Source organism: Styela clava, chromosome 2 (assembly GCF_964204865.1).
Source record: "Styela clava chromosome 2, kaStyClav1.hap1.2, whole genome shotgun sequence".
In the NCBI taxonomy this organism is placed as follows: Eukaryota; Metazoa; Chordata; class Ascidiacea; order Stolidobranchia; family Styelidae; genus Styela; species Styela clava.
Window position 1 is genome coordinate 21,652,287 of NC_135251.1, and position 15,723 is coordinate 21,668,009.

The 15,723-nt window shown below is 32.6% G+C and overlaps 1 protein-coding gene across 2 annotated transcripts in view; it reads left to right on the forward strand.

Annotated features, from left to right (window-relative positions):
• The window catches only part of LOC120336893 (pleckstrin homology-like domain family B member 2), a 36,453-nt gene extending 22,330 nt beyond the window's left edge, over positions 1 to 14,123 (forward strand). Inside the window, exons 16-28 of one of the 2 annotated variants that reach the window (XM_039404673.2) lie at positions 532 to 687; positions 1,181 to 1,291; positions 2,413 to 2,610; positions 3,218 to 3,311; positions 3,903 to 4,028; positions 5,194 to 5,311; positions 7,381 to 7,467; positions 8,108 to 8,189; positions 8,955 to 9,185; positions 11,106 to 11,230; positions 11,811 to 11,905; positions 12,080 to 12,162; positions 12,808 to 14,123. In XM_039404673.2, coding sequence (XP_039260607.2) covers positions 532 to 687; positions 1,181 to 1,291; positions 2,413 to 2,610; positions 3,218 to 3,311; positions 3,903 to 4,028; positions 5,194 to 5,311; positions 7,381 to 7,467; positions 8,108 to 8,189; positions 8,955 to 9,185; positions 11,106 to 11,230; positions 11,811 to 11,905; positions 12,080 to 12,162; positions 12,808 to 12,957 — 1,656 coding nt within the window. In that variant the 3' untranslated portion in view covers positions 12,958 to 14,123. The remainder of the gene's footprint in view (positions 1 to 531; positions 688 to 1,180; positions 1,292 to 2,412; positions 2,611 to 3,217; positions 3,312 to 3,902; positions 4,029 to 5,193; positions 5,312 to 7,380; positions 7,468 to 8,107; positions 8,190 to 8,954; positions 9,186 to 11,105; positions 11,231 to 11,810; positions 11,906 to 12,079; positions 12,163 to 12,807) is intronic. The other variant, XM_039404674.2, reaches the window with a different exon arrangement.
• Positions 14,124 to 15,723: the final 1,600 nt, after the last annotated feature.

Sequence of the window (15,723 nt, forward strand, 5' to 3'; positions counted from 1 at the left end):
TATAAACATATTAAGTACCGGTAATTGAATCTTCATCTTCAATTCAAGATTATCAACTTTTTCCCAGAGCAGAGCTATTAAAATATACGTCTCAAATGTGAATTATGACTCGAATTAATTTTGTGGGTTCCGTTTTTCTATTACCGGTATTTTCAATATGGTCATTTTAAGGTTGTTGGTATGGGCAATTCATCAATCATTTTTATAATGGTGTCTAAATCTGAACGAAGTTTCTTCGACACATTCACTGGTTCAAGCTGTCCAGGCATAGTTTCTTCCATTGCTGATTATATCATTTCAGTGTAAGCTATATGTTGAAGATAGAGATGAGGAATCCTTTTCATTTATTCGCTTACTATTCAAATCAAACACATGAAAATGTCTGCCTGCCACATGGAGTTGCTCATATTTTGTTCTATTTATTATCTAACCCTCGCAAGGTTCCATAGGTTTTCTGTTCTCAGTTAAACTAACCACTTAAGGCCTATTGTAAAAGTGATAAATTCTCACATATTTCGTTCTATTATATAGGATCAACTATTATTAGAACAAGACATGAAAAATTTTGAAGACATTGAATTTCAAACACTGGAAAATATAAGTAGGATGGATGAAGAAAAAGAAACTATGCAGGCTCAGTTAATTGATAAACAAAAGAAGTTGGGCACAGATGTTATGAAAAGAAAGGTATGGGACTTAAATCATACCCATGCATCTGAAACAAATAACTGGCTGACTAACTCTAAACCTGGTGGATTGGTAACCAAACGGGAGGCCATGGTTTGTCATATGATTGAGCCATCTTATCGGCTTTCATATCCCCCAGGATGCATATGTAAATCCTATCCTATAAATTCACTCGCAACTACTTGCATATGTAATTTCGCACACTGATCACTATCATTATTCAGAGGGACCGAAATTTTATCGGTTTGGCATTGCCTACCCAATTTATTACATCCTTGGTAAGGCATGTGTGGTCCTTTTGCCATCTTGGTGCACATACTTCTGGAGCTCTGTTCAATGCGCTCAATAGTGGGTCGCTGCGCCCTCCAGTGTATCTCAATTGTTTCAAGTTTGGTTATTATGAAAATTTCTCTGTCTGGTTTCCTTGCTGTATTCAAAGTAGCACTGAAGTTCAACTTCAGATTATCACCATATTTGTTCACATTTTGTCTAGGAAATTGTCCAAACATTAGAAAAACAATTGAATGAATTAACAATGCAAGAAAAATCTGATAATCAAAGATTACATATGAAAAGAGATCAAGCAATTAAAGAACTCCAGCAGGTGATTAATTATTCATTTATTTCAACAACTTCTTTGTCATATTCAACATTTAAGTGTGGTTCACTAGATTTCTATAGATGGAACATGGCAGATTTGAAAACTAAATATTGTTATACTAATAAGTTGGTAATAAGTTGTATTCTCACACTGGGCTGGACAGTTTGTAAAATGCTGAACTCGCTCAAAATCCGGCTTTGGTGCCGTATTTACTTCGATTTGTACATTTTCAATAACATAAAGCAATTAAATTTAGCTCCCTCGATGGTTATCCCCATACTTACCGGTAGTTGAACAATGTTTTTAATTTGTAATAGGGTTTTGATATAGAAATAGTAGACGTCTTAAGTAACAATTACTTTGTTGTAATATCTTGAGATTAAGTGCTTATCCTAATTGAAACCTATTGAAACGTTCTTATTTATAAGATAATGCTTTGATCCTGGATTAATATGACTTATGTTATTTAAAATGTAGCAGTTCTATTACAAAGTATAATATATTTAATTATAAAGTATTGGGTCCAATTTTGATATTTTTGTTTCGTTTATCATAGGGCGGTTCATGGTTGATCTTATTCATTTATGGATTATATTGGTTTTAATAAGCTTAAAAGCTTAAAATACTAATGAATAGTATTTTGAAATGTCAGATCATTCAAGTTTATATTTTATTTTTGATTTGTAAGGTTCAACATAAATTTCTAATCCATGATATATCCGCGCTTTTGAAATAATCTCAGTATACATAGCTTGAGAACCACTAGTTTAGAAGATTCAGAATTGGGTATTCTCGAAGTATGTGAGTCAAGATGGCGGACACCGAAACATAGTATGTGTACCAGATTAGGGTTAGTTAGACTATAATTTTACTTCAATTTTCCTTTTTTTAGTTCTATTACGAGTTCGGGAACTAGCCAAGTGACTTCCATAGTATTTGTACCTGAAATTATGGCCTAACCCTAACCTGGTACACATACTACGTACCTGTGTTCGCCATCTTGCTTCACATACTTCAGGAGTACCTAGAATTGAAATTGATCCCAAGCTGTCCCCAAATCTTGTTGTCACTTTGGTCAAGCTATTTAGTAGAGTATAAATTTCAAATCCTTTTACCATTGACAGCATCAGGAAGAAACTTCCTTTCTTGAGCAGAAATATTATGAGCTGACAGGTAATAAACCACCAACACCTGATAGAGAATCGTCAATCCGAACTAAATCACAATCTACAGCAATATTGAAAGCAGAAAATAATGAAGATAGGATTGATGGAAATGAAAGAAGCCAATCATCTAAGGATGATGATGTGTTTAATTTGCAGGTAGAATTATTAGCGTTATGTTGTTATAATCAGGGCTGGGGCGCCATGGTGCTGTGACATTTTTGCGGAGCTGGAACCAAGCTTACCATGTTAGATGGAGCTAGTGCCAAAGCCTAAGCTACCAGAAATTTCAATGGCTTCAACTCCTAATCATTCTATTACTTTTTCACATTTATAATTTTGTAGTATGCTAAAATCTATTCTTTTTTTTTATAAACTATAAATTATAATATTAATTTAGTTTTCAAGTTGAAATCATATATCTAAATTTTTAATTTTAAAATTATATATCAGTTTTTGAGTTCATCTTCTATAAAACTGCATTTGGGCAGGTATTTCATGGCTGCAGTCACACTTAAAGATTAAATGGTATGGAGATGAAGCTGGAACCATAGTTTGATTATACTGTGACCCTGAAGCTGCAGCCGTTGCCACTGATTTCGAACCATCTCCCCAGCCATGGTTCAAATATCATGTCCAACACCTCACACAAAGTGTAATAAATTAGCTAAACAATGCTGATCTGAGCAATACTCTCTTGTCTCAATATGGTCTCAAGATTTAAACAATTTTTTTTATTATAAAGTATATTCATATTATTTTTCAGTCGAATGATATAAACTTGAAATCTACCTCAAATGCCAGTATCTGCCATTCTAATAATATTGAAGACAATACCAATGATATATTGCATACCCAAGGTGGGAAATATTTTTGTAACTGCTTAATATGTGGTTGTTGTATTTTGGTGATTGAATTTATTTTCGAAACTGTAAAATATCTCTTTAGTTCTTCGAATTAGGGTAGGATTGTAAAAAAAATATATAAATAATGTATATCTTTACTTTTCTTCGTTTTTGAATTCAATCCCCAGTCTCCACTAATATACATAACCTTGTAGTACAAATTTGTCTCTCTCAACTTAGTCGCACTACAGTGAAAAATATTTAGTGTTTTATATATGAAAAAATAATTTAAAAATTTACTCTATTGTTTATCCATTGTTTTTTATACTGCATCCTCCCAAACTATCAAATTTTATATCCTGTTGTATTTTAATCAAATATCTAGGTATATTAATCGTGGAAGGTTGCCATTTCATGTGCAATTCTTCTCTGAAAACGTTTAATATAAAAAATGATGAAAAATCTTGTTTCTGGCCGTTATAACCTTGTACAAATCGAGTATTCTGTAATACTGTTGCATATTGAAACAAATAGTAATTTCATCAACACCTATTCTACACTACTTCATGACATCTCTCTCTTCTTGCTTGACGTTGGGTCATATAGCTCTTCGGTACAAAGATGATTCAACTCTGGGTTTTAAACCCAAGCAAGCTTATGGAAACACTCAGAATTATGCACACTCGACATTAACTAGATATAATTCAACAAAATCGAGACATCGTAGTAGAGGTAGATAAACAACTGTCACGATGTGTCACATTCAGCATGTTTGTGTTGTATATTGCCCGCTCGAAAAATCTGTACATGTGTGTGTGATTTCATGGTGTGTGGTGCTGTTCTATTTTTACTTATTTCACTATTGACTGTATTGTAACCTGGTATGCCCAAAGTGGTTAAAGCGTTAGACTCGATTATGATGGCATCGCTAGTTAAAATCTTGGGCTCAATTCTTATGCCCACCACATCACCCAGGGTGTACTAAATTGAGTAGGCAATGCTGAGCGCTGAGCGGGTAAGATTCCGTCCCAATCTCGAAATGTGTGATAGAATTTTGATTTCGGGAATTTTTCAGAATATCTTCAATTGATAAAATACAAGTCTGCTTAATTGGCATTTGGTATTCATAAAAGTCGATCCAAAACGTCGGTTTTTCCTCCTCTGCATAATAAAAATCAATTTTTCAAACAAGCGTAAAGAGCATTCTCTAATCCCGCTTACCTGCATTGGTGTTTCGGGGACATGTTCGTTCATATTTGTTTATTGAAATCAATATAAAATTTTTTGTCAGGTATCAATGTAACTAATACATTTAGGATCGTATAATAACACAAATTGTTATTTGAAAATAGTAATTCCCTATAAATTTCATTTAATAACCCTTTCATGAAGATATCTTACAATTTCTATTCATTCTTTCCTTGTGTTGCTTTTTGTTTCTATCACATTTATGGTGAAAAAAAATTCTCCATTATCACTGTTCACTACTATTTTAGGCAACTGAGTAGAATATTTGCACACTTAATTTCATATTTTTTTATTCGGCATGAACTTTGTCAAATCATGTATAGTATTTATCATAATTGTGTGTCTTCTTCGTTTTTTTTTGATATACGCTATTTCATTTTAACGTTGATTTTAATTGCCCAAAGCAAGGTTACATCTCAAAAAGTAAATGTGTAAGAAGGCAGTTAAGTGTAAAAGTCGTTCTATAGACAGATAAATGGTAATTCATCTCATTGAACTTATAATGCAATTTCTCGATCTTCATCTTATCTTGTCATAATTGTTTTTTATGTCATTTATGTAAATAAATTCCTTCCCAATTAGATATATTCTCCTTTGTTTTATTTGTATTATTTGATCGAATGATCAAATGCTAATTTGTTGTCATTAGGTGCCGCATCTGCCTTAAATTCTTCTGCCTCATTCTCAAAAAATTCTTCAATGACAAGACCATATTATCAAAGGTTTCAAGACTCTGCTTCACAGGATGGAAATGCAGATTTTAACAGGTAAAAAAGTGCAAAAAACTAACTTGTCCTGTCAGGTTTAAATCAGAATGTGATTTAACAATGTCTCTGTGGAATAGAAGCCTTGAAGATTGGTGAATTGCTAAGCGTTTGTAACATGATTGCCATCGCACTTCTGATATATCATGCGCAGGTTTGTGTCTTGTGAAGGATTGTTGGACTATCTCCGTTGTGGGCTGGGTCACAATAAACGCTGGATGGCTGTGGTTTTCTCCGTCAAGTCCAAGCAGCTTAAATTAACAAACTACTAGTTAAGGAAGAGACTGCTGCTTTTAAATACATTTGAACTGATTGAAATATATAATTTCATCAAAAAATATTGCCTAGAAGTTTAAAATTAGGTATTGTTTCAATATTCAATATGAGGCATTTATTTGAAATCTTAAATCCTTTGTGTTTGTAGCACAATTTTATTCATTCCCGAAGTAGCATCTTTTAAATACTAAAGAAGGAAAAGAAAACGAGAATATCGGTCAGAGACCGAAGACTTATCGATCGAAAGTTAGGGGATCCCCCAAAACAGCCCCCTACTCCATAGTGACACCTTGTGTCCCATGACTAATTAAATAATAACTCGCTAATTATACGACATAATTCGCCCAAAATCAATAGGCCTCTAGTCCGAGATAAGATGGATGCACATGCAAAATCTGGAGCAGATTTAATCTCGCTTTTGTGAGATATCGCGTGCATCTAACAGACATACAGATACCTATCAACATACTTACCGATTATTAAAATCGATAAGTAAAAAATGAATGGCATAAAAATTACAGTAGAAAATCATGGTTTATCTTTATTACATTCTATCATATGGCCAGGTGGATGTTTCGTACTTTTTCAAAATAAATTTCGTTTTGAATTTGTAGTTGGATAATCCAATCCATGTGATGGCAACAGTTAAGATTAACTTTTGGAAAAAATTAAAAATTACCTATTAAGATATATCATTCATACAGACTCACAGACAGACTTTTTGGATAAACATTGTCACTCTTTTTGTCCTATTATATCTGTTCAAATAACGCTCTTATAGAATTATTTGTTTTGTGGTAAAATTACGTAATGCTTGACTAGACGTATTATTGAAGTAGCCCGTTTGGTAATATGGAAAGTTGGAGTGTGCATATAGATCGGGAGGAAGTTATGTTTTAAGCAAGTAGCTAGTTTTGTATCGGTATGTATGATTTAGATTATATGAAGCTCATTCTGAGATAGTTTATTATTGTTGAAATATACTATTAGGTGAAGAAATTCACTGCAGGGTATAAGGCGAAAATACTCAATACTTGGTACTTTTTTTTTCTAAGATGACAGTTTGCTTACCCGCTTTGTATTCAGGTACATTTTATTCAAAAATGATGCGCATAGTAATATCTTAAAGAATATTGCGAAATATAAATAACCATCAAAGAAAGTCAAGTTTGTCTCCAGAAATTGGCACTTCTGATTTTTATAATATTTAAAACTATTCAATTGAAAGAATATAGTATTATTATTTCTACCAGCAGGTTGATGAAAATATATATTGAATCGTTGTTATTTATAGCAGTTAATCAAATAAAGTTTGGGATATTCTTGTTAGATTTTTTCTGATGATAGAATTTATGGTATTGGGGCTCATAGCTACAAAACATACATAATAAAGTAAAATTTTCGATATCTTGGGGGGTGTTGACCAACATTATACATTCTAAATGTAAGATCACTTTGTGTTATAAAAATATTTTCAAGAAATTTTTATTATGTCAAGTTGTTGAAGCTTTTTGTCAGACATGTGTGTCATACGTCTTAAGTGCTTATTAAAAGTCAAAAGTGCTTTATCAGAAACTACTAGCAAATGACGTCAATTACTATTATCAATATTTCATTATTGTTTAGAATATTCTCACTACAGATAAACTGGATTATTCAATTATATCTATTTATTTGGTGAACGAATAAGGCAATTAATAATTCCTTCTTCAATCTGGTATAGTCCACACTTGACTCAGATATAATGTAGACATTACCCATGTTGGTAAAAATGCTAATAAATATTTGTTTTTCAGGTGGAAAGGAGTAGAGACTTGTAGTATGAGTTCAATAGATAGTCTTGATACAACTATGTCTGCTTGGTCAACTCAAACACCTGATCAGTGAGTGATTTTGCATTTTTTTGTGAATGTAATACCGGATTGTCCAAAACATGTAATATTCGATTAATATTTAAAATCGATCAGAGTTTTATTATGTTCGATTTTTCCAATTTTTTGATTTTGGGTGTAATTTATATTAGTTTCGTATCAAAACTCATTTTGAGTGATTGAAGTATGATTGAAAATGCCTTCCAAATTAATTTCTGAAAACCATTCAAATTGATTATATTCGAAAATTCATATTTTCAATTTGGTTTGGGCCATTCACGATGCTAAGTTTTTTGTTATATTTCTGCGTAGTTGGTGTTTTAATATTCTTATCTGTGATTATTTCGGATATTCAAAATTGATTTGTTAATGGAAAAGGGGTAAATTTAAAATGAATCATTCTTTTGCTGCAAAAAAACGTGTTTTATGAAAATAAATGATAGTTTGAATGCTATCAATATGATGATAGCCATGATTATATATATATATACAATATGTACATTATATAATAACATATCATAATTTTGATGTTATATGGTCTTATAAATGTTATGATACAATTCAACAAGTTTAGGACTGTTAACTTAGCGATGTTTATTTATTTCTCTATACTGAGATAAGTTATGATTAATATCTTACACTTATATTTCAGGAAAGAGATGGAACAAATCAAATTGATTGAAAAGCAACTCATTGAAGCCAAAGCTGAGAGACAAAGACTGTTAGCAGAAGTGGTAAGTTATTTTGGCTCATATTCACGAGGTACAACACAACTCAAATTTTTGGGTGTTGCTTCAAATAGAATGTATAAATAGCATCTCATGGTCATGACTGTGAAATAATAGTTGACTTTTGAGGAAATTGTCATAAAATCTTGTTTCCAAGAACTTTAGGTATGTGGAATTCACTATCTCGCAGATGTTTTCTTGGTCTTATCGACCTGAGTTGATTCCCAATAAAAGTTATGGGTATTGAAATTGCAAATTTATTTTTTGAGTCTGTAATGTCAACTATTTATTATTGCTGGATTTTAATTTAAACTCATCATTTGAACAGCTCTAATGAGTAAAAATTTGAATTGGTTAACATTGAAATAGTAAATAATTATAAGATTTAGCGCTGGAAACTTACTCTGTAGAAAGTTGGTTCATACATTTGCTATCTCTTCCAACAATGCCCATGTGTGTCTTGTTTAACTGGCTAACCATACTCTTACCTAACACTCAGACGGTAAGATGGGATTAAGAGAGTGAGAGAGAGAGAGAATTTATTTTATTTATTAAATAGGAAACACAATTCATACGTATGCATGAAAATTAAATAAATGGAGAAAACTTTTCGCTAAATTTATTGGTGGTAGCAGTACGACTGGGTCATCAAAGTCGTCTACCACTACAATCGCACAATTAATAAATGAACATTGACTTTTTAATTAAGCTATCTATATTCTCAAATGCAGTATGTGTGGAAAATTATTCCTAATCTTGAAATATATTCAGAATGCATATGTAAATCGTGGTCAAGAAGAGTTGAACGATATGGAATACAATAATGACAACATTGCGCAATCATCATCAACGTCTACCATGGCAACTGATGCACCAACAACAAGTGGTAGTTCGAGTCAAGATCCATTGTCTCCTACCACAACATCTTCATCTAGTCCGTCACATGAACCAATCACAGAAGAAGAAGTTAGACTGAGAACAAACCCTGAACCAAGGAAACAGGTAAAAGGATACTTTTTATGTATTTAAAAGAGCTTTTTATATGATATTTTCTCTCTAAACAAGGCTTGATAGACTGGAATTTTAGTAGATATGCTGAAATGAACAGTTATTAGTGACCTCTGCTTTGCAAATAAAATCCGATTGGAAGAACTCAAAATTATCTATGTAACAGCAAAATTTTGGCCTCCATATGGAGTTTTTTGACATAATCGCAAGTTTCAAAGAAACACCCTTTTGTCAATAACTGAAATTTCATTTCTTTAAAACTAAATTGTTTGAAGATTCCCTTTCGCAACTTCATAGTCTTGAACAAGTTGCCATCTTATAGCTATATTTTGTAGCAAAATTCACCTATAAAACAAATGAGAGAAAAGTGTAGATAGAGTTTGAAAGTTTGAGTCAGCTCATAATTGGCCATCATATCTGAAATATCAAGAATATAAACAGGTTTTGTTATATTTTAATGTGCCCCATATTCAAACTCAATTACTTCATTGAAGAGGTTTTGAAGACACTTGAGAGAAGGATTTGCGGGTCAAGTTCAATGACTATTCCCACTTGTAAAACCCTTGAACTTTGAAACTTTGGAAGTGTTGAATTAGTATTCAGTCTGTCTTTATTTATTGAAGTTTAATGACGCAGTATGTAAAATATTTTGAATCAGCATCCTATTTTGCCTGACTGGTCCTTGTGGTTTAAATATAAACCCCTTTTTAAAGAATAACTCTCTTAGTGAGATGATGAATATGGGGTTCAGTAAACAACAATCCTTCAACTTGTATGCCAGCATGGCTAAGTCTAGTATACCAACCACCAGGAAGCCATTACTCACACAAATCCAGTTTACTTTGAATATCAAAGTTTCATTTTTTCTCCATGTATGGGCTATTCCAAGGGACACTACAGGACAATTCCAGAAATTTTGCATGTTGTTAAATTCAATATATTTACACATTTTCAGCTACATGTTTTGTTTCATTGTCCAATCAGTTGCTTTATTGAATATGTAAAAAATTGCACAAAAGTTACACCCAACCTTACTTGGTAGATAAAAAAAATATAGTAAAATATAGCGTGACACTATGGGGCGGCAAATCCACCATGCATTAACAGAACATTGTTTTGTGCTGTAAATTTTTGCGATGGTACAGGAAGAGCCCATAATATTTTCTGGTGCAGTAGATGAACTACCCCTCTTTGTTGCTCAAGTTACTTAATGTAACACTGTAAATCCATGCCAATAATGTGCATATTGTATGTGACACCACAGGACGTGACACTACAAGACATTTTTCCACTTCGGAATAGCGGCCTCTATCATCTCCTGAAATTCTGGTAATAAATCGTTAAATGGGTGAAGAAATGTTCTACACCACTGCAAACATTCAAACTTATTAACTTAAATCCAGTGCGTCGATTCCATATGAAATAACTGTACCTCACAATCAAACACTTTGTGTCAGGAATCATCACAAAATATGTCAATTATACCAAAATTTCTACATTTCAGGCCATTTTTTATAAACCATCAAAAACCTGGGTGAAATTTCAAATTGTTCGATGAAATGAATGCAGTCCAATAAAATTTCAATGTCTTTTGATATCAAAAATAAAAAAAAATTACTTTCCCTTGAAAAATTGATGGAATTCAACTTTTGCTTGGAATGGCTCGTATGCGCTCATGCGAAGAGTCACTAATCGCCAAATTATGCCTCACTGGTGGGAGTTCATGACGAGTCCGCGCCATTCAAAGAGTAACTTCGAGTTTTTGATGGTGACCCTGGTCCCACTCAAGTTGAGTCAATGACTCGAGCCTCCCATATATGTTCTGCTAAAATATCAATAAAATGACTTGATATATACTCACAGTCCATACTATTTCATGTTATGTATTAATCAAATTTTTTATGTTTATTCCAGACCCGGCCTATGACGAGGTATCTTCCAGTTAGGTCGAAAAATTTTGATCTTCGTGAACACATTGAATCCTGTGGTCATAATCCTGATGCATGTCGACACGTTTCTGTAACTGCCACTGCTTGCAGGTGAATTTGGCGACCATTTTTTCGATAGCAGTTTTTTGGAAAAATTGGTCTAATTTTTTTTTTTTAATGCTCTCTATCCATAATTCTTAAGTGCTTAGTTCAGAACAATGATGCAGACCCACTGGCCCGTGGATCACCGCAATGTTTTTTGGTTGACCTGCTTATTCGTGAATTATTGCAAAAATGACTCCCTATTTCAGTTGACCACATTAATTCATTCTGAAAATAGGTGAACATATGATTTATGAGAATCACACACAATTGGTTCACACTTGAATTTGATAAATGGATCAGCTGAAATCACCTCAATTCTAATATAAGTGGTGCATGCTCAAACTACACAATATCAACTCGGGAGGATAAGACTTGCGGAAAAAATGAAAATGCAAGTTTCTCATTGATGCAGATTTAAATCTACGATCCACATTCTTCTTTATTTGATACAAATAGTAAAAAAGTTTCCCATCTCTAGTTTAGAACAATTTGTGTGGCACCTACTTGCCCTCGACACAGCACAAATACAACAGTGCCTTTTTTGTGGGGTATGATTATATTCACAATTGAATATGTTTAATTTCAGGGGTTATTTAATGAAGATGGGAAGTCGAATTAAAACATGGAAGAAAAGATGGTTTGTTCTCGATCGAACAAGAAAAATCATTTCATATTATAAAAGTATGTCAGTTTTTATTATTGAACTTTGCTGCTGTTTTTTTTTCCACATATTCAAAGTGAACGCTCTATACTTTCACTCTCTTGTTTTCTTTTAAATTAAATCACAGAATTTAGGCTCTTGTTGATGTTGATGTAACATGCAACACACTTACTTATTTTGTTCTTTTATTTCAGATAAACATGAAACCAAGTTGAAAGGAATGATTTACTTTCAAGCAGTTGAAGATGTTTTCTTTGATCATTTAAAAACACATCGGGTAAATTTATTGATTGTATATATTTAACTCTATTATTTAAACTAGAGGACTTGCTCAAGATCCTGGAAATTTTCAATTTTATACATATAAATAATGGGCTTCCTTAGTATGTGCACCAAGATGACGGATACCTGAAGATAGTATGTGTACCAGGTTAGGGTTAGGCCATAATTTTAGTCCAATTTTCTTTATTTTAGTTTTATTACGAGTTCGGGGACTAGCTAAGTGACTTCTGTAGTATTTGTACCTGAAATTATGGCCTAACCCTAACCTGATACACATACTACGTGCTGATGTCCACCATTATGTTGCACATACTACGGGAGTACCAAATAATGATCTCTAAGCATGAAGCATTAGCTTAAATTCTAATTTTTCTTTCATTACAAGTCTGTAACATGTTGAGAAACAAATGTTTATGAATACTATGGAGAAGTCATAAACATTGATGTTAATTCTTTTATTCAATTTAAATAATGGTGTCACTCTTTCTTAAAATTTGCTTTTTATTTAATGTTTGTGAGATAAAAACAAATGTGGATTCCTCAACATATGTGCATGTTGATGCTATTCCTAGATTATCGTAAATTATGTTCCATGTTCATTCTCTCACAATTTATCTAAATTTAATTTGTTATCATTCAGAGTCCGAACCCATCATTGACATTTTGCGTTAAGTGTTACGATCGCACATTCACTCTTGTCGCACCATCAGCCGAAGCATTAAGGATATGGATGGATGTTATTGTAACTGCAGCAGAAGGTTACACAGAATATATGAAAACTTTTGAATAGGTTTTCCCTTTTCCAAAAGTATATCATATTTCATTCTCAAAGGATGAAGACTGTTTCAATGGGCGATTAACAGGAGTGCTTTGGGATGTGAATTCTGAAATGGCCTCGCTGGATTTGTATTGCTTCAATTTCAGTTGAGATGAACACGAAAACTGTTCGGTATCTCAGACCTTTACGGCACAATGCAAGAAAAAGAGTCATTATTTCTTTTCACCAGTGTTTTTATCATTTTTACCATGCACTATTGACTTACATTTTGTTTTATTGTGATATTTGTTGCCGTCCTCTATGGCGGTATCTGCTCTGCATTTACAATGGTACATATTAAAACATGGCTCATGCCATTTTTATTTTTTGTATAAAGTTTTTTCAATTTAACACTCGCTGGTTTTTATCTTGACTCCTTCACATAAATTCGACACAATCGAAAATTGCTTCTGAGACTTCGTGAGGAATTCATACTTTTTTTTAATCCACTTCCAAATGCTGTAACCTTGTCTATTTGACAATTTATTACAATTACGAAGAGACTGTTCAACGACAAATATGATAATGAATCTTGCAGTGAAATATTTAGCATACATTGTTGTGTCCGCTGTCCTTTTTTAGAAAGCTATCATGTGAAGTTCTAATGAGTTTCTATATGATCTTTCCTATTGAAAATCTATTATTTTTTTCTTGCCATATCAACCAATAACAACAATAATAGATATTAACAACATATTATCATCAGTCTAAACGTGTGAGTTCAAAGTGCAGTAAAATGAAGCTATTTGACCATTTTTATCTTTGTTTTATCAATCAAATAGCTATGAAAACTTTTTAAATTTTAATGTGAATAATGCTGCTTTTAGTTTATATTAAAAAAAGAGTTGCAAGTTCTTTTAATGAAATGTTTACTGTTACAGAGAGTATTATTTGTCTTGATGTGTCATTTTTAATCAAAATTCAAGCATGGGCTATGAATTACCGTTTTTAGGCTTCTTTCGAAGTTGGCCCATGCTTGATTTGTTGATTTATCTAACCTATTGCTATGAAGAACTTTTAAAGGTATAATAACCGCCATTGCCTTAGTTTTATGTGTTTTTTTAAGGTGACTACAACATTATTCTTCAGCATATTATGCGATGTGTTTGTTTTTGTGAAATAAATTTTTACCCTAATTATTCTGTGTTATGTTCTTGTTCTGTTTGCATTTCGGTCGTGAAAATAGCAGTTTACTTTTTGTGATGTTACATTGGGTTTAATGAGAAGTTTTTAGGCGAACAGAGACTATATTTTGGCATTATTACATTTTGCAGTCCGGGGTTTCAGATGCATTTTCATCTCAAATTTCGGATGTTCTTCGACTGGTTTTGTGTCCTGTCTTCGCTTAGGTAGGACGAGCATGCTTGACTTTTTCTCGGGACCAAAAACCGAAATTGTAGGTTTTTTCAGTCGATTTAGAATAGAAAATCGCGCATTGCAATTTCTAATACTCTATCGAATTATGATCCGCGATGAATCCATGATACGGCGTGTGCGCACGATTTGATTCAACAGTGAGTGAATGAAAATGGTACGATACCGGCGAATGAATTCAATTTTGGGCAGAATGAAACTGTAGTTTATAATTTAACATTGGGTGTTCTTCATTCTATTTTTCAATTATTCTCTGAAATTAAGTTCAATTAGTATTCCACTACTAGCCCTACAAGTCTCATTTTATTTCTGGCTTTTAATGCCTTCATGTACAATATTTCACTTGATGGGTACTTTCCAAGCGAGAAAACTCAAGTATTTATACACCTATCTCATTCTAGCAAATTGATGGAGTATATTAGCATCACCTATGGATGTGCACTTTCATTGGAATCATACTATTAAATTTACAGTACGCTTCATTTAATAATATAAAACCCACAAAAAGTATATACTGTATTATTTTGCATGTCCCAGCTTAAGCTCAATTTTGAGATTTTGCTTTTTTTTCCCTTTTTCTCTGCACCTTATAAACTGTTCAAATTCATTTTGTTACTTTGTAGTGATTTTGTTTAATGTATTTATATATATGCTGCCTAAAGTCTTTCACCATTTACACAAAAAGTTATTGTGTATCCTGCAACTTTGAAAACCCGATTCCACGCAATTGGTGCATCCATATACACAAAAATACATATTCATGTAAAAAGTGTGCAACATGTCCGAAATTCTATTTAACTTTAAACGCCTATAGGTTATTGCCTATTGTGTATAAGCAAATATTTTAGTAATTTTTCTTTCTTTCCATGGAAATTTAATGTTGTTTTTGGACACACCTAAAATATGTTAAAACATATCTGAAGCATTTTTTATTCATGTTCATTGATATTAATGTTGGGTGGTAACAGACTCCGATGACCGCATGGCCGTATCAATGCCACCCAGTCTATACCGAGAACTGTTTCGCTTTTTATTAATCATGTTTTTGTTGTGTATATGTTTTCTGGTGGACAAAACAAATAAACTCTCTCTCTCTCTCTCTCTAAGCAAAAAGTCTAATAATATGAGAGCGCCAGGTCTGGTGGAAATGGTGCATAACACGGAATTGGGGAGCTGACTTGGATGGTCGTATCGCTCCCTCCGGTCTTTATCAAAATACATTATCTTTTAATATATGTATGCTTTCATTTATTTGTTTTTGATTGGCAAATTAATCAATCTATCTGCTACTATTGAAAGAAAATAGAGCGAACCAATTATGATATTTGTTTATTTGAAATCAACGACTAACATACCGTTTGAAAT